Source organism: Stegostoma tigrinum, chromosome 6, assembly GCF_030684315.1.
Source record: "Stegostoma tigrinum isolate sSteTig4 chromosome 6, sSteTig4.hap1, whole genome shotgun sequence".
NCBI lineage: Eukaryota > Metazoa > Chordata > Chondrichthyes > Orectolobiformes > Stegostomatidae > Stegostoma > Stegostoma tigrinum.
The window spans coordinates 12,578,785-12,602,226 of NC_081359.1; the positions used below are offsets into that span (position 1 = coordinate 12,578,785).

General features: G+C 40.4%; 1 protein-coding gene across 1 annotated transcript in view; it reads left to right on the plus strand.

The window, feature by feature from the left end:
* Window positions 1-264: 264 nt before the first annotated feature.
* The window catches only part of si:ch1073-15f19.2 (T-cell surface protein tactile), a 91,034-nt gene continuing 67,856 nt past the window's right edge, over window positions 265-23,442 (plus strand). The window contains exon 1 of the mRNA XM_048533279.2: window positions 265-375. Within this exon, the coding sequence (XP_048389236.1) occupies window positions 300-375 (76 nt within the window). The 5' untranslated portion in view covers window positions 265-299. The remainder of the gene's footprint in view (window positions 376-23,442) is intronic.

The window sequence follows — 23,442 nt, forward strand, 5'->3', positions numbered from 1 at the left end:
AAAGAATTTTGCTGGGATGTGAAATATTGCTGATTGTTTCTTCAGGAGGTAAGGCCAGCAAATGATTCTTTGCAAAAGTTCTCTGTCCAAGTAAATTTGCACAGCAGGGCCTCTTTCCTATGAATTACTGTTAACTGTTGCAGGTGTAGCGTTTGAACGGATGTGGCTAAATGCTGAAATGAAACAAAGTTAAGAGGTAATGCTGGTATTGTGGTTCACTGATAGCTGTTGAGCTCAACTTCCTGTGTTGTAGCAATTCTATTGAATAATAATTGCTGAACAAGCTGTGATGAGCTGACATGAAGACTATGGCTGCACAAGTAAAGAATGGCCATCCTCCACTCTGTCTGTTTGTACTGATAAATCTTATCCGAGGTAAGTGTTGCTATCTTCCTTTGAACTCTTGCCTCGTGTAATGGAAGGAATGCAGACGATTGCAGTGTCTTCTCTGAGCTAGTTATAATCACCATCTTGTAAATGGACATTGAACAATGTTGAGCTTGTCAGTGACAAGACAGAAAATGTGTGACACTAACATTCTGTATGCGGCGCAGCATGGTATCGCGTTGTACTAATTTTCCTGCTGGTAGGAAGTTATTGGTCATGCCCTGTGGTGCAGCTGCCATCAGTGATGTGAACATGTAGCTGCTGGCGTGGGGAGAGAAGGCAGGGCAAGACAGGAAGAGGGACACTTCCTTTTGCCTCTGTGATTATCAGTCTGATCATAAAAGAAATTGTCAAATGAGGACAGTGTGTGCTCAAGGAAAAAAAAATCAAAACTAAAACAGCACGAATGAATTACACAAGTTTATAATGACAAATAATTTGCATACAGCTCGCCCAGCGTGAACTGGCTAATGTAAACCTTACAGAATTTAAAAATCAGTATGAAACTGACATGAAATACGTTTAAATTACACATTACCAATGATGCTCAGGGTAAAAAAAAACTTAAGAAGAGTGTCTAATGATACTAATTTCATCATGCTCTGTCTCATGTGTACATATATGCATACAGGAGTAGTTACTTATGCTGCTAGCTCTGTATTGTACTCTGGTCATGTAAGAGAGAAGTTATATTGCTCTAGCAGTCTACAAGAGCAGTTCTGAAGCAGGGAATTAATCTTCTGACTTTCCTAAACCTATTCATCATCTACCATGCACAAGTCAAGAGTGTGATGGAATATTCTCTATTTGCCTGGATGCGTGCAGTTTCAACTTCACTTCATCAATATCCAGGACAAAACAACCCATTTGATCAGCATTCCACACATCACCTAAACATTTACTCATATCAGAGATGCACAGTGTGCGCCAGCTACATGATGTACTGCAGTAACTCTCTAAGGCTCCGTTATTGCCATTTTCCAAATTGCAACCTTTACCATCTAGAAGAACAAAGGCAGCAAACATGTGAAAACACCACCACTTGCATATTCCTTTCCAATTCACATTTCATCCTTAAATGAAAGTAAATAGCCATTCCTTATCTGTAATTGAATAAAAAATCTGGAACTCCCTCCCTTACAGCCCTTTGGGTGTACCTATGCTACATGGACTGCAGTAGATAAAGAAAGAAGTTAACTTTCATGGGCAGTTCAATATGGGCAATAAATTCTGGGCATAACTCACAAAAATTTACAATAAAAATTCCTTCTCATCATATCACAATAGCTGGTCACAGAAGAGAAACTGTCTTCAGTGGCCCCAACACTGATGTTCTTCAGAGGAAAGATTTTAGGAATCTCAGTCATGCTGATTATCAATTCATGGAGATGGTGAAAGTGACTGAACTTCTGATATATGGATTTGGTGCATGATGCTGTACAGCAGGATTACAAAAGTGAAAAGTATACTCCAAACTCTAGAATGTCAATATTGAATGGCTAGTATTTAATCTTCAATGGGATACCACTGTAGATGTATTTAATCAAGCTGCCAGATATGTATGACACATATCTGGAGCAGGTGGGGCTTGAACCCAGGACTTCTCAGCCAAAGGAAGGGATGCCACCACCATTTCAAGAGAGGCCCTGTATTGTACAATGTTACAACGTTACAGACTGGTTGTTTCTTAAGATTTTGATGTAATTTAGAGAAAATGGATCCATTTGTCCTCTAATTCCAAGGTCAATTTTGACCCATTATTGGGTCAACAGAAGCCAATACTTTGCCAATAGTCTTGATAGATATGACTTAACCCTATGTTTCATTTAAACTGATTCCAAACCTATAGTATTCAAAGTGGATTTACAGACTTTCAGACCAATTGATACTCAAGTCCCATCAATAGCAATGAACTGATTAGCCAGTTAATTTGCTTTCATATTAATAGTGCAGGAATAATCACCAGTCAGGACAGTGGGCAACACTCTATCTATTACTTTGAATAGGAAATTTCTAATATCTGTCTGAGTAATAAATCCTCATTTTAGTATTGTATGCATAAGGGATAGCCTAACACTTGTAGGTCGATGCCTATTAGCAATGTCATACTTGTATACTGAAGCATGCTGCAAACCTTTTACATAATAATTTAATAATAAAGTGTAATTTCTTTAAAGGACCACTTGACTATCAGGAATAATTTTGTACTGTTTAACCATCAATTTGTTTCAAATCAGTTTATTTACCAACCACAAAATCTGATATTCTAATTGCTTGCATTAGTGAAAAATAAAACTCTTTTCCAGTGTATTCACAGATATGAGAGTCCTATTTATGCCCATATGGTAGTTAAGAGACATTACTATGGGTGTAGCATCACATATAGACCTTTTAAAAGATTGAATTCATCTACCATAGAAGGATTCAAACCCAGGTGTCCCTGCAACATTACCTGGGCTGCTGGATTAATGCCAGGCAATAATACCACTGAGCTATCGCTTCATTCGTGCACTCAGTTAAAATATTGTGATAGATTTTCTGATTTCTTGCCGTAACTTGAGCCCAGTGTCAGTGAAATTCCGAGACAATGAATGTAATCAGCCGACAACAACTTTATCCATTGTTTCTTCTGGGTTTTCTGTTGTCTTGGTTAAAATTATAATAAGAGATTTGGAGAGAGATTCTCTCCTTCTCTTTAGTGTCACAGTGATTTGGTTCCTGCTAAACATGGTATGAAAGTATAATTAATGATGCATAGGATCTGCCAGTAGTCCCAACTGTTTACCCCAGGACCCATTGAGTGAAGGTGCCTAACAATAGCACTCATGATATATATGCCCTTCTGAATCTCGAGACCTTCGTACAGCAGTGGTGCAGGAGGAAATATTTTAATAGTACCTTAAACAATGCCTTCATGATGATACTAAAATTGGCTAACTTCTTTTTAAAGTCTGTGGCATCACACAATACAATATATTTGGTTCTGACAATTTGAAGCCTTCCATGTGTAGTAAATGTAAAGTGATTAATTCTGAGCTTGACCATGCAGCATTTCAAGGAAAATACAACACATTTATTGTTCTCAGTAATTGAACTCATGTTTCTTCTCAGGAAATTTTAGAACACATAATAGATCTGCCACCTTATCTCTGATCTCTCTTTCACTATCTAATAAAAATTTGAAAAAAAAAGCACTTCTAAATCTAAAAAGTAAAATGTCTTGTTTGCAAAGGCAGAAACCAGCTAAAAGCCTATATACTCTTTAGCTCAGATCAAAGTAGTGGAAAACATGATAGGTTTGAAATTTCCATTGATAAATGCTTAAATTTAACAGGAGACAGTATTGTACTTGTTCAGTATTTGGACATAAGTAATCAATTAATCTTAACTTGCAAGATGAAACAGCCTTTTGCCTAGAAAATCATTACATGACATGTTATGTACATAAAACTGTCTGAGTATTAACTCATCACTTCAATGTAACAAATGGAGGAATGGATCAGATAACAGAGTTGACATGTTTGAAGGTTTGTCTCTGAACTGCTCCTCTTTGGTACTTAAGATGGCTAAATATTCATTATTGTTGTATTGTATGTATAATAATTGACGGGATCATCCCACTGAGTTATGGCAACAAAAGGCAATTGTGGGTAATTTTCAATTTTCCAAACAACAAATCTCCAAAAGTGGCCCAAAGATGTCAAACAAAGCCCTGTACACTCTTGGACAAAATTTAGGTGTCTGCCATGTGTCAATTGAGCACTAACTCCTTTTTACTTCTCCTTGTTCTATAGAAATAGTTTCTGAAGCTTTTAAAATAAAATAACTCACCCTTAATTTGTGGCTACAGGCATTGCTAAAATATTTCCAGCAGTTGTCGCTCTTCGGCTGCTATCAATTTTGACGCAGAGCCTGGAAATAAGTTGCTGCCTATGTACAAATACCATTGCAGACTTGTAGATCCCTCTGTAATCTCCTTTAGTCCTATAATCACTAGATCTCTGAGTTTAACCAATTTCAGTCTCATGTGCTTTCCATATTTTATATTCACGCCACCATTGGTAACTATCCCTTCAGCTGCAGAGATGTTAAACTTTGCATTTACTCCCTGTATTTCTTTCCCATTTTAAGACCCTCTTTAAAATGGCATCTTTGACTCAGGTTTTGGTCACTGGGTCAAATAATTCCTTGCTTGGCATGGTGCCCTTGTTATATCTCATAAAGCACATTATATTGAAGGTGCTGTATCAATGAATTTTTATTTTACTTGAGTTGGTCACCCAGAATGACTGGAAAACTTTCGTGTTGAATTTAGCAGTGACTGAAATGCCATTGCAAATTGAGCACAAGCCTTTCCTTCTAAATTAACTATTGGTGGACTCATATTACATCTAAAAACAGGTGCGACACAAAGCAATAGATTCTAAGTGATGAACTGTGAAAGGTGTCAGAGCTATTGTATTTAAGAACTGAAATTTTGTTGCTATGTATTCCCTCTGTTTAGAAAAATAAATCCCTTGCGAAACATTGTAAGCAGTGACTGGGGAATTTTAAAATTCAAAGCTTTCTGTTACTGCCTCAATGTATCAAAAAGAACAGACTGCTTAGAAATGAAAGAATTCTCCCAAAGGTGCTGTGGGAGGAGTAGAAATATCTGAAAACAGAAGCTTAATTGAAAGCTTATAGAAAACTGTTGGGGATAGATGCACTGAATCTTAACTGTAAGATCAAACAAGCTGAAAATTTCCCCAGCCACAAATACTATTCGTTTCATCAATACATGCAGCTGGCAATGATAGTAAGGATTTAACTGTTTCTACCTTAGAAACAGCACAGAATTTCAAGTAGGGTGAGTCGAATCACGTTTGTTTGATTTTTCAGTCCGATCACGGAAATCGAGGAGTATAATCAATCTTATCGGCTTGGCTACGGCCTTTTAATTAGATTGAATATTCACTTCCCTGGCATGTTTTGAGTGCATCACAAGCAATTTTTAAGTTAGAAATACATCTTTATTTGACTGAATATCAAAATATCTGTAGGCAATCATTGTGTGCTTGCAAGGGTAAATGATCATTATGGCAGTAAGCAGATGCATAAGAATAGTGTCAAATATTTGTAAAATATAGCAAAGCCCATTCTTACAAGTTTTGGGCAAGATACCTAGATCTTGATTACGGAGATGAATTGGGCGTGAAATCCAGTGATGCTAGCTTGGGTCTTCTATCTCTGCTGCCAGCAATTACTCTCTGGATGGAAGATGGTGAGCTCAAAATCTACTGAGTTAGAAATGAGGCTCCTGTTAATGAGCTTTGGTAAGGGCGCATTAGTTACATAATGGATTGGTAATGAACCATCTATGTGAAAGTGGAGGTCCAGTGGGGTAGGTAGTTAGGCGCATAAAATGATAGAGTTGGTGCAAGGCAGGGAAAGTCATGAAGACATTGCAAATACAGATGTCAATAATTGTGTTGAAGTTACAGGAGAATCAGTGATATGTCTTTGGGCAGGGCAGAGAATTGTGCCCCTCTTTGTACTGTGGGGACATAAAGAGAGTGGGTTAGAGTTCCAGAAATTACTTTGAGAGCAGTGAGGCAACAAAATGATAATAGGATCGTGATTTTCTAATGTTGGGTTCAGTGGCAATGAGGATCAATACTTTGGAAGCAGAGGCAGAACTCGCCTGAGGATGACAGAGGGGACGAACAAGGAACAACAGCAATAGAGATCATACCCGCAGCTAAATGCACAATACAATCACATGTTAGAGGAACAGTGGTGTAGGAGACTGCACGTGTCCAGTTGACGGTCATTGAAATTTGACCCCTCTTCACTGGAAATTTCACATTATAGTGCCACTTGTCAATCCCTGCCAATAGCCATCAAACTCACTTTGTCCTGAAAGTCTTCACCTCTGGCTTATTCCAAAGAAAAGCAGCGAACCTAACTGAGCAGCGAACCTAAGAGAGCAGCAACACATTACTACATCTTTCAGGTATCAGCGAGAGCTGGGCAATGCGTGCAATATCAAACAGATGAGGCCTAAGAGGCATAAGGAGCATTGGGATTCACTTACATTTCAGGATTTTCACAAAGTTAGAGCATTATTGATTGCGCTCATATTGCTACCAAGGCAATAAGAGACCATTCACCGAGAACTGTTGACATGAATGGCTTTCACTCCCTCAACATTCAGCTGGTCCACCACCTGTCTGTTTGTGTGGGTACTCACTTTCCTAGCCCATTTACAATTTCAGTCAAACTCCAGTGAACCAGTCACCGATCAGACTGACACATTGATCTCCACATTCAGCCACTTCCATGCTGTAGTCCCTCTGTGTCCTTGGATTAGATGGAGCTAGTCTGTTCACTCAACTCTATTTCATGCCAGGTTTCAACGTCCACCACAGCACCCCATTGTACAAATGCTCCCTGAGACAGATAGTCCAATAAGACCAATGATGATGACAGCATCCTGTGAGAAGTTGCCTCTTCAGCAATTGTTCATCCTTTAGCAAATGTGTTGGATGAGAAAAAGCAACCTCCAGCCAGGGTCCAAATGGCATCCACTCCAAACATTTCCTACCAACATTGCCACTATTGAGTCAGTAATATAGGGGGTTACATGCATTCTGCGCATGTCAGTGCATCATGCTGCACCCACTTCAAGTGCTGCTGCCCATGATTTTCCATGAGGTTCGCCACTTTCTCAAAGAAGGAGCTCAGGGATCCTAAACTCACAGCCAACAGTTTATCCTGGTCAGTGAACAGACAAGAAACACACTTAGGGACTCAGAGATGTACAGCACTAAAACAGAACTTTCGATCAAACTCATTCATGCTGACCACTTATCCTAAATACATCTAGTGTCATTTGCCAGCATTTGGCCCATGTCCCTTTAAATCCTTTCTATCCATGTACCCATCCAGATGCCTTTTAACTGCTGCAAATATATAAGCATCCATCACTTCCTCTAGCAGCTCATTTATATGCACCACCCTCTGTGAAAAAGTTGTCCCTCCAATGCCTTTTGAATCTTTCCCCCCTCACCTTAAACCTACACCCTCTAGTTTTGGAATCTCCCACCCTGGGGAAAAGACTTTGTCTATTTACCCTATCTATGCCCCTCTTGATTTTATAAACTTCTATAAGGTCACCCCTCAACCTCTGATTCTCCAGGAAAAGTAGCCCCAGCCTATTCAGCCTCTCCATGTAGCTCAATCCCTCCAATCCTGGCAACATCCCTAGGCCCGAAACGTCAGCTTTTGTGCTCCTGAGATGCTGCTTGGCCTGCTGTGTTCGTCCAGCCTCACATTTTAACATCCTTGTAAATCTTTTCTGAAACCTTTCAAGTTTTACAGCTTCCATCCTGATACTGAGAGACCAAAATTGCACTTAGTATTCCAAAAGTGGCCTAGCCAATGTTCTGTATACCTGCAACATGACCTCGCCACTCCTATCCTCAATGCACTGACAAATAAAGGCAAGTATACCAAATGCCTTCTTCACTATCCTATCTACCTGCAACTCCAGTTTCAAGGAACTATGAAACTGCACTCCAATGTCTATGTTCAGCAACTCTCCCCAGGACCTTACCATTAAGGGTATGAGTTCTGTCCAAAATGCAGCAACTCACATTTATCTAAATTAAACTCCATCTGCACTCCTTGGCCCATTGAACCATCTGACCAAGATCCTGTTGTATTCTGAGGTAACCTTCTTCCCTGTCCACTGCACCTCCAATTTCGTGTTGTGGCAAACTTACTAACTATACCTCCTATGATCCCATCCAAATCATTTATATAAATTATGAAAAGCAGTGGACCCAGCTTCGATCCTGATGGCACACGATTGGTCTTGCATCCAGTCTGAAAATCACTACTACCCTCTTGTCATCTAACTTTGGGCCAGTTCTGTATCCAGGCAACTAGTTCTCCCTGTCTTCCATGTGATCTAACCTTGCTAACCAGCCTAGAGGAGCCTTGTGAAAATGCCTTACTGAAGTGTATATAGATCACATTCACCACTCTGCCCTCATTAATTCTTCTACGTTCAGGGACAGCTTGTTCCCTCTGGCCAATCAAAGTAAGGGAGGGTGGCAACAGTTCTACCAAACAGCATTTGATCAGCAATAACTTGCCGACTGATGCTCATTTTGAGTTCTGTCAGGATCAATCAGTTCCTGACCTCATTGCAGTGTTAACTCAAACATGGAGAAAAGAGCTAAACTCCAGATAAAAGGTGGGCCGTACTGCCATTAATAACAAGGCAGTATTTGACTGAGGAAGACATCAAGAAACATTAGCAAATCAGGAGCCAATGGGCATTTGTTGGCGGAGCAGGGCAGTGTAAGGGCAGATTACTCTTCACTGGTTGAGGCAATTATGAATTTAATATGTGATAGAATTCCACCCATATTACATACTGTTCTGGCCAGGTTCCTCAGATGAGTTTCCTAAAATTGTTACAATTCTAGATGTAACATCTCAAACAGATAAGCTTGGGATTCTTGGATTTGCAGGTTGATTAAATACCTTTTGGCAGAGGTTGACTGGCAGCACTCAGAGTGAGAGAACGCCTTGTCCCTTTTTTTATCTGTAGTGCAGGGGTCTTTAAACAGCTGTTCTCAGGTCTGTGAACTTCACAGTGCCCTCATCCAGACACAAGGATGTCAGACCATTAACACACACAGACTAATGCTGCAGTCAGGTTTTAGCTTACACCTCCTCTCACCCACCTTCCTGCGGGAATGCGATCGCCTATTCCCAATTCCTCCTCCTCCGCCACATCTACTCCCAAGATGAGGTGCTCCACTCCTGGGCATCCCAGATGTTCTTGTTTTTCACGGACCGCAATTTCCCCTCCTCGGCCCCCAACCCCTTGACCACATCTCTTGAATTTCCCTCACCTCATCCCTCACACCCCCTCCCTGCAATAACAAAAAAGACAGAATTCCCCCTGTCCTCACATATCACCCCACCAATCTTCGGACTCAATGCATCATTCTCTGCCACTTCTGTCACCCTCAATCTGACCCCACTATGAAGGATATATTTCCCTCCACACCCTTATCTGCCTTCCAGAGGATTGCTCTCTCCGCGACTCCCCTTGTACACTCCACACTCCCCATTAGCCCAACCACCCCCGGCACCTTTGCCTGCAACTGCAGGAAGTGCTAAACCTGGCCCTACACCTCCTCCCTCATTGGCATCCCAGGCCGCAAAAAAACCCTCCACATTAAACAGATGTTCATCTGCCCATCTGCTAATGTGGTCTATTGTATCCGCTGTTCCTGCTGTGGCCTCCTCTACATCAGGAAAACCAAACAGAGGCTCAGAGACTGCTTTGTAGAGCACCTACACTCAAAATCTCTCCAACCCCAACCTCATCCCAAGACCAGCCTCCCCTTCCATCCCCGCCTCCTTGACCTGTCCATCTTCTCTCCCACCAATCCGCCCCTCCATCCTCACTGACCAACCCCCACGTTGACTTCCTACCTACACTCACATTTACAAGCTTCATCCCTTCCTCCTTGACCTGTCTGCCTTCTCTCTCACCTGTCCACTCCACTATTCATCTTCTATCACCAACCCCCCCACTCTATTTATTTCAGAGCCCCCTTCCCATCCCCTTTTTCTGAAGAAGGGTCTAGACCTGAAACATCATCTTTCCTGCTCCTCTGATGTTGCCTGGCCTGCTGTGTTCCTCCAGCTCCACACAATGTTACTGTTAACCCTTTCTAAGTATGTTCCCGAAAGATTAAAACTCAAAGTTGACAAGTGGTGACTTCCTACTGAAAGCAGCAGAGGTACTCTGTTCCCTAGTTACCGCTTTCAGTTACATTTCTCTCTCTCTCTCTCCGTTTAAGGCTTTCTTGAACATCAATAGGTGTGGCATTACATTGGTCCTACCCAGGAACTTGCCAGACAGCAACTGAATTTACAGTGCAGTCTTTTCTTTCTGACCGAAGCAAACTTCTTTTAAAATTCACATTTTGGAGCTTACAATGCCAATGTTACTTGTGATAAAATGTGAGGCTGGATGAACACAGCAGGCTTGCTGTGTTCATCCAGCCTCACATTTTATTATCTTGGAATTCTCCAGCATCTGCAGTTCCCATTATCTCCAGTGTTACTTGTGGTTCTGTTCTGTTGCTGTGGCAGTAACTTACTAGAAATCTTCTTGCTCATTTCTGAACAAAAACAGAGTTGCTTAGGAAGGGTGACCAGACCAAAAATGTCTTTGCCTTTCTTTTCCTTCACAGATGTTGCCAGACCTGCTGAGCTTTTCCAGCAACTTCTGGTTTGGTTCCTGATTTACAGCATCCACAGTTCTTTTGGTTTTTATTTTGCTCAATTCTGAGGCTGTTATGATGATGCCTAAGGCTGATATCGTCTTGCTTAAGGAGGCTACGCTCCCTCATGTTGGCAGCATGATGTCTTATTCCTGCTCTTAAATATGACTAAATTATGACACAGCAGACTCAATGTTGATAAAATCAAAGTGAACTAAACTAGAGATAGCAGTTATGCAGTGTCTTTATCAAATCCTTTTCTATATTGCTTTGGAATGCACCAATACAAGCTTCAGTCGATGTCACAGAACATGCCAGTTCTTTAATGAAACTTCTATTGTCTCCGACTTCATCTTTTGAGTTGGTATTGATATATCAAATCTAGCTACTTTCTTTTTTTTCTCCAAACAGACTATTTTTCTGTCTTCAAGTTTATTGAAACTAGATTATTATTACAGCTTCCCACCTTACATTTTCCAAAGCTCTAACACTCATTTGCAATTTCTTGTGTCATCATCTTTCATTCACATGGGAATTATTGTAGTCAGGTCTTTGCTTCTCACACTTTTCTCTCAGTTTTACTTGCTGTAGTTTCAGACTGAGGCCCTGACATGAACCCAGTCAATTTCACTCGTCCCCAGCCACGTAAACCTCTTGTCACAGTTAGCTGTCTAAAATCTTCAGACCAAACCTAACTGTGAATGAAGTTGCTTGTTATTACTGGATCCCACAGTCACCAGTATCTTAAATTTGCTATTTCTTAAAACATTGACTTTATTTTTTTCTTCATGTAAGACAGCCAACAGTTGTGAAGAGGCCAACAACAACGAAGAATGTATGTACCTGTTTTGTACCTTTTTTGGTGTTTGTTCTTAGACTGGTCCCCACTATTACATAATAAATCCTAGGGGCATTTGATTAGGGATAGCCATGGACCACTCCAGATACAAGTTAGTACCTTACAATCATGGTTGTTTGATTCATTATTTGATGATTCATGTAAGATCTAAGGCAATGGTAAGAAATCTGTACATGCTACGTCAACAGCTTGTGATTTTCCAGTTGATTGCAGCATTGACAGTACTCTGATGATCATAGTCTTTATTATGCTCTGAGACAGTGGGAACTGCCTTTGCTCGAGAATCTGAGACAACAAGGTGAGGAGCTGGATGAACACAGTGGACCAAGCAGCATCAGAGGAGCAGGAAAGTTGACGTTTCGAGTCTGGACACTTCTTCAGAAATCTGAACCATTTCTAAAGAAGGGTCCCAACTCGAAACACCAGCTTTTCTGCTCCTCTGATGCTGCTTGGTTTGCTGTGTTCATCCAGCTCCACACCTTGTTATCTCTTTAATATACTCAGTTCTTTTTGGTGTGTACGTGCTGCTGAAAGTTGATGCTTATTAACCCTTTGGGAGACACAGGCCATGTGCATGATCGGTGACATTTCCACCCCTCCTTGACTGGTTCTGGCACTGCATGACAGCTCCTTGATTGATTTAGAAGCCATCTGATCAATTTCTGATTTGTCTCTTAAAGGTGACAGTCATCTCCTGACTTCATTTTTCATGCCTCATTCCCGAAGGTGTTAGCCCTCTCATAATTTTTCTGTTACTTCATTAAGCTTACTTCTTTCTACTGAGATAACAGGGCATCTTCGGGTTGTCGATGTGTCCACATTTTGAGACAGCAAAATGTACAATATCACATACTAATTATTAATTTTTGGGTTTATCATTCCATCTACCCAATTGTTGTGTAGGAATTAATGATATAAGCCATGTAGAATTCTCATTAGACCAAGGGCTTGTGGTGTGTGTTTAGGTTGAGAGAACCATTTGCTGCTCTAGAGGTCGATGGTGGCTGTTTAAGTTTGGCACAGTTTAATTAAAAATTGCAAAAGAATAGCAAAGTTTTACAAAATCCTAATCCAAATACATAAATGACAACGAGATAACAAGGTGTGGAGCTGGATAAACACAGCAGGCCAAGCAGCATCTTAGGAGCAAGAAAGCTGACGTTTCAGGCCTAGACCTTTCTTTAGAAATGGGGGAGGAGAAGGGGTTTCTGGAATAAATAGGGAGAGAGGGGGAGGTGGATGCAAGATGGATAGAGGAGAAGTTAGGTGGAGAGGAGACAGACAGGTCAAAGGGGTGGGAGCCAATAAAGGTGAGAGTGTAGGTGGGGAGTGAGGGAGGCGGATGCGTCAGTCCAGGGAGGATAGACAGGTCAAGGGGGCAGGATGAGGTCAGTAGGTAGGAGATGGGGGTGGGGCCTGAGGTGGGAAGAGGGGATAGGTGGGAAGAAAGACAGGTTAGGGAGGCAGGGACAAGCTGGACTGGTTTTGGGATGCGTTTGGGGGAGGGGGGATTTTGAAGCTTGTGAAGTCCATATTGATACTATTGGGCTGCAGGGTTCCCAAGTGGAATATGAGGTGCTGTTCCTGCGCCTTTCGGGTGGCATCGTTGTGGCACTGCAGGAGGACCAGGACGAGCATGTTGTCTAAGGAATGGGAGGGGGAGTTGAAATGGTTCGTGGCTGGGAACTGTTTGTCGTGAACCAAGCGTAGGTGTTCCGCAAAGTGGTCCCCAAGCCTCTGCTTGGTTTCCCTGATGTGGAGGAGGCCACATCTGGAACAGTGGATGTAGTATACCACATTGGCAGATGTGCAGGTGAACATCTGCTTGATATGGATATTCTTGGGGCCTGGGATGGGGGTGAGGGGTCCCACTCTCTTTGAAACATAAATGACAAAGTTACTTCACACATAAAATCTGTACAAATTTGTTTAAAGTTAGCACTTGAAGACAATTAGTAGATTAAAGCTGAGGTAGCAGGAGATGAACTTATAAAATACAGCATACATTCAAAGTAATACATGTTCACAGGTAATACGAATTACAGTACAAATTGCCTCAAAACCGATTACAGAACCTAATTCTTACATAACTGAAGTAATAGACTGATCTGTTATATATATAATTGCAAAGAAGGTGACTGCATCCCTTTAAAACAACATAAGTTTAAAAAAAATGAGCTAATTTAGATCATAGAGCTGAAGGCATGAAACCTCACAGTTGATTTTTTCACTTAATAGGCTTTTGAGGCTAAAGGGAATACAAACTGGAAAATGTTAATTACAAGGAATCCAGGCCCCAGAGCTTAGCGTATTCGACCTTGAAGGGCTTCACAGCTTTTACTATGCACTTAAGTCATAAAACTGTGGCTTTACATCTGCCTGTGGCCATGTGACATATTTCATGTGTCAAGTACGGATGCAACTACAGAAAAAGGGCCAGAAAGGTTGCAATAGCACCCTACATTGATTATAATGGAACTGAATATAGTACTAGTTTAATTGATTCACATACCAACAGTTATCTGGTAGCTTGGAACTAGACTATTGCTAAAAAAGTTATGTTTTCTTTAAGCCTTTCTCTTGCACTCATCAGGAAAAGCATAAGGTGAGCCTTGGTAAAATAATTAATATAATTTTATTACTCAATTATTGTGCATAATTAAATTATAAATTAATTATTGAAAATGAACACAATTGTACTGTTATCAGTAATCCTGTTACCCTGCACTTTTCCTGTATGATTTTATATTCTTCTTTTTAAACTATAATAATTGACTTTGAATCTAGGAATGATAAACCACATCACCTCCTAAATGGAAAGAAAATGGTAGTGGAATGGAGAGATTTAATGCCAAGTCATCACTAGCGATCACTTGCTAATGAGGACATTCCATGTCAATGGTCATGCATTTTGTGAGCCCTGGCATGCTTGAAGAGCCTTATCCTACAGCCGCATTTCTGACTACACATTTGGTAAATTTTATCACAAGGTGGAATTGGTCCTTAGCCTCATGATCGCCAGTATTCCCTACTTTGTTTCCTTTTCTGTACTTTCTCTCCTTAATTCTTCTCAAAGATTTGTGACTCTTCATGCAGGTGATGCCTTCAAGTCAGTTTCTTCTGAGTGAGTGTCTCCCAGATATTGACGTCTATGTTGCATTTCTTGAGGTAAACCTTCAGGGAGTCTTTGAAGTGCTTCTTTTGTCATCGTCTCATTCAAGTGTCCTCCATGAGCTAAGTCAAGAGGATTTATTTTGGCAGTGGGAACTCAGGTATCCCAAGCATGTAGCTTGTCCAGTGAAGTTGATGATTGAAAAATCTTGGCCTCGATCTTGGTGCTGTTGGCTTATTCAACGAAGCCGATGTTAGTACAAATGCCATGCCAGCTGATGTAGAGGATCTGCCTTGGAAGTGCAAAGTCGGATTAGAACAAGTCAGCATGGATTTATTAAGGGTAGGTCATGCCTGACAAACCTGTTAGAATTCTTTGAAGAGGTAACAAGTTGGTTAGACCAGGGAAACCCAGTGGGTGTTATCTATCTAGACTTCCAAAAGGCCTTTGATAAGGTGCCTCACGGGAGGCTGTTGAGTAAGGTGAGGGCCCATGGTGTTCGAGGTTGAGCTACTGGCTTGGTTGAGGATTGGCTGTCTGACAGAAGGCAGAGAGTTGGGATAAAAGGCTCTTTTTCAGAATGGCAACTGTGACAAGTGATGTCCTGCAGGGTTCAGTGTTGGGGCTGCAGCTGTTCACTTTATATATTAATGATCTGGATGAAGGGACTGGGGGCATTCTGGTGAAGTTTGCCAATGATACAAAGATATGTGGACAGGCAGGTAATACTGAGGAGGTAGGGAAGCTGCAGAAAGATTTAAACAGTTTAGGAGAGTGGTCCAGGAAATGGCTGATGAAATTCAACGTGAGCAAACGCGAGATCTTCCACTTTGGAAAAAAGAATACAGGCATGGACTATTTTTTAAACGGTGAGAAAATCCATAAAGCCGAAGTACAAAGGGATCTGGGAGTGCTGGTCGAGGATTCTCTAAAGGTTAACATGCAGGCTGAGTCCGTGATTTTGAAAGCGAATGTAATGTTGTCATTTATCTCAAGAGGGTCGGAAAATAAAAGCAGCGATGTGCTTCTGAGACTTTATAAAGCTCTAGTTAGGCCCCATTTAGAATACGGTCTCCAATTTTGGGCCCCTCACCTCAGGAAGGACATACTGGCACTGGAGCGTGTCCAGTGGAGATTCACACGGATGATCCCTGGAATGGTAGGCCTAACATACGATGAATGGCTGAGGATCCTGGGATTGTATTCATTAGAGTTTAGAAGGTTGAGGGGAGATCTAATAGAAACTTACAAGATAATGCATGGCTCAGAAAGGGTGGAAGCTGGGAAGTTGTTCTTGTTGGAGGGGGGAAGACTAGCACCCGTGGGCACATCCTTAGAATTAGAGGGAGTCAATTTAGAATGGAAATGAGGCAACATTTCTTCAGCCAGAGAGTGGTGGGCCTGTGGAATTCATTGCCTCGGAGTGCAGTGGATGCCGGGATGTTAAATGTCATCAAGGCAGAGATTGATAAATTCTTGATCTCGCAGGGAAGTAAGGGCTATGGGGAGAGTGCAGGGAAGTGGAGTTGAAATGAATTTAAATGGTAGAGTTTAAACTAAACTTAAATGGTAGAGTTGACTCGATGGGCTGAATGACCTTATTTCCACTCTTATGTCTTATGGTCTTACGGTCAAGCAGCATTGATGCATCTTCTCCAACATCTGGTTGTGGTGTCTATATATAATTCAAATTTTGGTAGTCAGAAAGATGACTACCTTACACACGAGGTTCTTGGTATCAGTACAAAAGTCATGTTCATCAAAGACTATCATGCTTAGGCATACAAAGGCAGTGCTCATGAATTGGATGCAGTGTAGAATCTCCACATCGATTATAGCCTGAGATAAGAGATGGCTCCCCAGGTAGGGGAAATAATCCATATATGGAAGGATTCCTCCATTGATCTTAATGGAGGGAACTTGGCCTGAGATGGGCTGGTAAAGGAACTTGACGCTTCTTAAGGTTGAGACCAGTTCATCATTGTCCTTCTATGAAGTTGTTAAGCAAGGCTTGTAGGATCTGCTCTGAGAGAGAGAGCAGATGACATTGTTACCTGTGTACTGAAGTTTGACTAGCGATGTTAGTGTTTTTTGAGGTAGATAACTAGTGCGGGACATCTTTTAAGGTGGAATGCTGTTACACATCAGCAGAAACACAGTCCTTCACAGAAAGTAGATCCATTTCCCGTGGCAAAGAAACCTCGACAACCAAGGATTTCCCCATTGCTCCAGCCTTCTTCTGCCATCACAGCCATTATTATTACAATATCTTCCAAGGGATATGCAGTTCAGATAAAAATGGATCTAGAGAACTGTGCATGATTCTGGATACTGTCTTTAAGGAAAGTTATTCAGCGCTGAACTGGGGGCAACATACATTCATCAGAATTACACTGGATTGAAAGAGGCAATTAGTGAGGAGAGGTTGCATAGAATATTTAATTTTTGGAGGACATTGGAAATAATTTCACTGAGCTCTGGAGTCTATTATAATGAGCTGATAGTGTTGATAAGTTAGGAGGAATGATTTCTCCTGGAGATAGAATCTATAACAAAGAGCCATGATTCCATCAGACAGTTCACCAACGACAAGAAAGCTCTTCACCACACACATGCTGCTCGGAATCTACAACTCCCAAACAGCTATTTCCTGGTCAAATAAAAATTTCAAAAGTGATATTAATCATTTTTGTTAGCCATAGGAGTTGGAACCAAGGCAGGCTGGTTAAGTTAATATTTGATGAGCCATGATCTGACTAAATGGCAGAAAAAGTGTACAGGCTTCAAAGATCTACTCTTGTTTCTAAAACCCAGTTTTCTTCCTGTGTAATCGATCACCCAACTTTCTTCCTCTGTTTTCTATTGCCTGAACTGACTGAATCCTAACAGAAATAGCCACCAGACCACATTTGTAAGTGGTGGAGAATTGACAGACACAAATGTAAAATCTATTTGGAATCATCCTCGTCCAATTTACCTGTCATACATCCATCTGACGATGAGAGGATGCTAAGAATGACCGCAGCACTATTTTTATGGGGTCAAAGTCTAGATCTCACTGGACTTTATGTTGACTGGCTCTATCACCAGGGTAAGTGAGGAAACATCCTTTTTCAAAATATTCTCTCTTCCGCCTTAAGAAACTGAATGCAGACATTTTGTGATTCATGTACAAAGACACCCAAATCCATTTCACTAGCTATCATCTTCAATAAACTCTAACAGATTCATTGAACTTAATTTCACTTTCAGTAATCTATCTAGGCTCTCATTAATTACACATTACTATCTATTTAGAAGTACTAGTAATATAATACAGGAACTTGTTACCGACTGATATTAGACTCATTCTCTCATTTTCTGTCTTCCTTTTTATTAATGAGTTATGTTTTCTGTTTTAATTCTTGAAAAGCGTGTGGTACTTTGCCAAGACACACGGATTAATCTTTTTGAGAGAGTAAGCCAGACTCACTTCAGCAAGTTATTTTATTTTACAACCTGTAAATAGGTGTATAGAATAACACTTATTGTAACTCTTAGCATATTTCGACTTAATTTCACACTTAACAAATTGTACCAAGTTAATTATTTTCCACTGTCTCTGTTAGCAGGCTGATTGCTTATTTTTCAAATGCATCTATTCTTTTTAACTAATTGCCTTAATTAAAGGGAGATTTCTCTGGATGTCCACCTCTCCTCAGAATGTATGGAACTGACTGCAGACCATATCCTTTCATCCTTTGTTCTGAGGCATGGCCATAAAAAGCAGCTTGATTTTTCCCTGCCTTCAGGTTGGTTGGTAGAGCTGGCACAAAACCTAACTCAACTGACTGATGCAAGTCCACCCATTGGGGATTTCCAGTAAGCCGATCTCAAATCATCAGCACCTCCAAATAATTAGCCTAAATGACTCACAGTAAGATTTTACTCACCTCGCACCATATTGTGTTTAGACCTCCAGGGAGGTCCTTCACATAGGAACATTACAGCTAAACCATGAAGACCATGCACCCTAACAGCTCAACTTTACAAAGCCCCACAGGTTACATGGAAATTTTTGATGTTCTACCCACTCTAGTACCTTTGTCTCACCTGTGTCATTTACATTTACAAGATTTTTTGATGGATATAACAGTGCTGTCTGATGGATCGTAAAGAGCTTTTGAATCCAATTTGGCCAAACTGCCTTCTCCTTTGTTTTGCAATAAAAAGGTAACTAAATTACCCTGGATCATTACCAGCTTATTTGGAATAGTTTGCTATCTCTCCAATTAGGAAGTACAGCTACTAATTAACCATTCTAATCCCTGTGTGAGGAAGAAACCTAAGATTATCTCTTTCTTGTCAGAGAAATATTGTAGTATTGCTTACTGATCCTTCCATGTTCCAACTGGAAGTGCAGCTCCAGATCAACCTGCAAATGTCTTAAATAAAATCTTCCCAAAGCTTGAGATTTTATGAGGATCATTACATTGAAAAAGATCCTGTAGATGCAGGGTACTGGATTCTTAGAAGGCCTTTGATAAGGTGCCACATCAAAGGTTACTATGCAATCCGAAAGCTCGTAGCGTACAAAGTGACATATTAGCACAAGCAGACGTCTGGTTCAACTAACAGGAAATAGAGTAAGGATTAATAAGTCAATCCAGGTTGGCAAAATGTAAGCAAGTGGAATGCCATAGGAATCTGTCAGGGCCTCAATTGTTTATGATCCGTATCAATGACTTAGGTAAAAGAACTGGATGTATTATTGGTAAATTTGCTGACGACACAGAGGTAATTGGGAGAATAAGTTGTCACAAGGAATTGAGGAGTCCTCAAAGTTAGGTAGATAAATTAAGTGAGTGGGCAAAACTATGGCAGATGGTGTGTAATGTATCAAAACAAAAACTTGTTCATTTTTCTGTACAGCAGGAAGAAAAGGAAAGGTCACAAATGAAAGGCATGTTACTCAAATGGTATGCGCTTGCAGAACTCTGTACTGAAGAATCTGAGTGTCGTTTTGCATGACTTACGGAAGTTACAATGCAACAAAGAAAGCAAATGAGATGTTATTTATTGGAAAATATTGAAATTAAAAAAGTAAGGATGTTGTATGTAGTTTTATTGAATCACATCTGAAGGACTGAGCATAGTTTGGGTCTATATTTTAGGAAGGGTCTTATTTCATTGGAAGAAGTGCAGAGAAAATTCACCTGGCTGATTCTTGGAAAGGGTTTGTCTTATGAAGAAAGCTTGTAGCGGCATCGGCTTATCTTTTGAGTTTAGAATACTGAGAGATGATCTTATTAAAAACACATAACGGTCTGAACAGAATTGTCAGAGAAAATGCTGAGAGTATATCTCCTATTGTGGGGCAAAAGAGAACTCGGTGACACAGTTTAAAAATGATGGGTCTTCCATTGAAAATGGAGATGAGTTCTTTTCCTCTGAGGGTCATTAACTTGTGGAAACAGGGTCATTGAACACTTTCAATCTTGAGTTGGATATATTTTTGACTGGCAAGAGGTTCAAGGGTCATGGCGTAGATAGGAAAGTCGAAGGCACAATGTGACCAACCCATGATCTTATCAAATGGCATAGCAGGCTAACAGGGCTGAATAGCCAACTCTTGGTCTCAATTTCAATGTTCATATCGTGTGCTTGGCCAGTGGCTTGTGCGTCTCACTACACTTGACTAACATTGTTTCATGAAGTAGCACATTTAAGAATGTTTAATAGAATTAAGGCTCATCAAAATTGAAAACATGCATTTCTAAAACTAATGCAAGGAAGTAAAAATGTATGGACATAAGAGTAGAAACCTCTTTGGAGTAAGGGGAAAGAGTTTCTGGTGCCTACTAATCTCCAGTTTATATTTAATATTACAAGTGTAAGTTTATAGTAGGTTAAACATAATTAATTTTAGCTACATGATTTAGACATTTTATATGTAGGCATGCTCGGACAGTTCAGCAAAGCAGAATGTCTGTCCTGCGGTGTGTGGGGAGTAATGGATGCTGCTCATGATTGAGACATGCCCAAGTGCTGGAGTTTTTTGAAGAGGCAACAAAGACGACTGTTACATGGGAGACCAGTAACACGGTGTGCATGGATTTCTACAGAGTGTACGATACAGGACCACATAACAAATGTAGGGAAAGTTATAGGCCATGGAAGGAAAGGAACAGTAGCCACATGGATATAAATTAGTTGAGATACAGGAACCACAATGCTGCTTAGTCTGCTGTGTTCATCCAGCTCTACACCTTGATATCTCAGATTCTCCAGCATCTGCAGTTCCTATTATCTCTGTAATAGTTAAAGGGTATTTTTCGGGCTGGTAGAAAAGTTTTAGTGGAGTTCCCCAGGTGTCGGCGTTGGGACTCTTGCTTTTTCGTACTTGTAAGTGACCAAGACCTAGGTGTAAGGGAACAACTTCAAAGTTTGCAGAAGATACAAAACTTGGGAGAATTATAACCTGTGAGAGAATGGTTTAAAACTTCAAAAGGACATTGGCACATTGATGGAATACTTAGATTGATGGCAGATGCAGAAAATGTGTAAGTGATATACTTTGATTTGAGGAATATTGAGAAATAGTATAAAATAAATACCCATGGATAAGTCATTAAAGGGGGACAATTAGGCAGATAGAGTTGTTAATAAAGCATACAGTATTATGGGCTTCAGAAATAATGGTTTGCAGTACAGGGCAGAGGTTATGATGACTTTAGACTAGTAAGGCTTGAGCTGGAATATTGTGTATAGTTCTCGGCACAACATTATAGAAAAGGTGCGATTTTATTAGGGAAGGTCTGTTTCCATGCTGAATGACTCTATAACCCTAAGAGATCGACAAGAATGGTTTCAGAGATGAGGCACTTCAGTTATGTGTCCTCCTTTTGCACTGTAGCAATTCTGCGATTCTGTGATCAAATGGAAGAGTCACTGTCAGCTTGAAGAAGACACTGGCTTAAAAGCAAAAAAACATACATTGTGGTAAGTTGTTATTTCTGAGATAAGTATTTTAGACTGCAGCATTTGTAAAGGTTCATTGCTAGGATCATTGCCATTTTCTGGTGTCTATAATAACTTGGATACAGGAGTACTAATTAAAATTTCAAGATTTGCTGATGCTATCATATTTAGAGGTGTGGCAAAAAGTGATGATGACGCCAGTTGACTGCAACAGGATACAGACTAGTAAAATGGACAGACAAGTGGCAGATGGAATTTAAAGCAGAGAAAGATGGGATGATGCATTTTGCAGAATAGGCAGGGAAAATAAGAAAGACCTAAAGCCATAGTTTTAAAGAGTAAACTAGTTGAGAGGAATCTAAGTATTCCAGAAACACATCATCCATTGATATAAAAAAAGTAAGTGTTTAATATTGAGCAACATATAGTGTGAATTCCACAGATAAAGGTGGTAAAACCCCAAATTTATGATCAGAGATAATGGGAACTGCAGAAGCTGGAGAATCCGAGATAACAAAGTGTGGAGCTGGATGAACACAGCAGGCCAAGCAGCATCGCAAGATGCTGCTTGGCCTGCTGTGTTCATCCAGCTCCACACTTTGTTATCTCGACCCCAAATTTAGGCTGGCAATGACAATAACACAGGAGATTCTGGAGATGAATGTCATTCATTAGTTGGGATAAAGTATGTTAGTGAATTAATAGAGTAAAAGTAAGATAAATTTAATCTGTTACACAAAAATAAAACTTTCTGAAACAATCATGAGTTATATATGTGACTGCATTCCAGTAATATCTTAAGAAAGGTTTTGGTTCTGAATTGCTGCAGGATTATTATGAGGATTCATCAGACGGACAAGCTTCTTCTTGCTAAAGGAAACTGTGCTCACTCATTTTACCAGCACGGCATCTTGCTCCTGTTATGAAAGGTGGCTATATAATGACACAGTAGTTTCAGCATTGATAAAGTTTGAGACAGTAAAGTGAACTAAAGCTGAAATGCCAGAAATGCAATTATCATGTATAGATTCTACACTGTGCTGCTTCGCACATCCACAAGCTCACATCCACAAGCCCACAATGTTTGAGTCTAAACCATTGAACGCGCTGCACATGCCCACCCTTTTAAGTGTCCTTCTATTATCCCAGACCTCATCTCACTGATTCTGCTCTTGACCTATCCAATGTAGTCACTCACATCTTCTCTCCAAATAGAGCTGCTCCCCACTTTATTGTTTTTGTTGTCTTTTGTGTTTTTTGTAACTAAATTATTTTTCTATGTTGCCCTTCTGTATATTTCACATTGCTTACTCCCTCATGTTTTGGTATGTTTTTATTTCTCTCGTCTTCTTCTATTCCCTTTGTATGTGGTGTAACCACGTTCTAGCTCTCAACTTGCTGTGTTGTTTCTACATGCTATGGTTTTAAGCCATGTTCCAGAGATGAACTAATTTTGCTTTGCTCTTAACCCAGACAATGAAACCTCTTTCTGCTCACTGTGCTAAATTTCTCAGGCTAAAGCGAACTGTGGTTAAGATTGTGTTTTTTGCTCTTAGATACCTCAGTTACCAAAGTCTTGATTGTTGCATTTTCTCAAAGATTTGACTTCACAAGGCTTTTGTTTGGTTTTTGTTTTTCTCACGTCTGTTGATGTCTCAAACAAGGCTGAGGACCTCAGAACTAATAAGAGTTGTTTGAACCATTGTATTGATATTGGCATTACATATTTGGTTTCAACTGGTCATTGCAATTCCAGTTGTCTGCTCTTTCACAGTCTAAAAATAAAGGGTAAGTCATTCAGAACCCTTCAAGCAACTGCCTGGCAACCC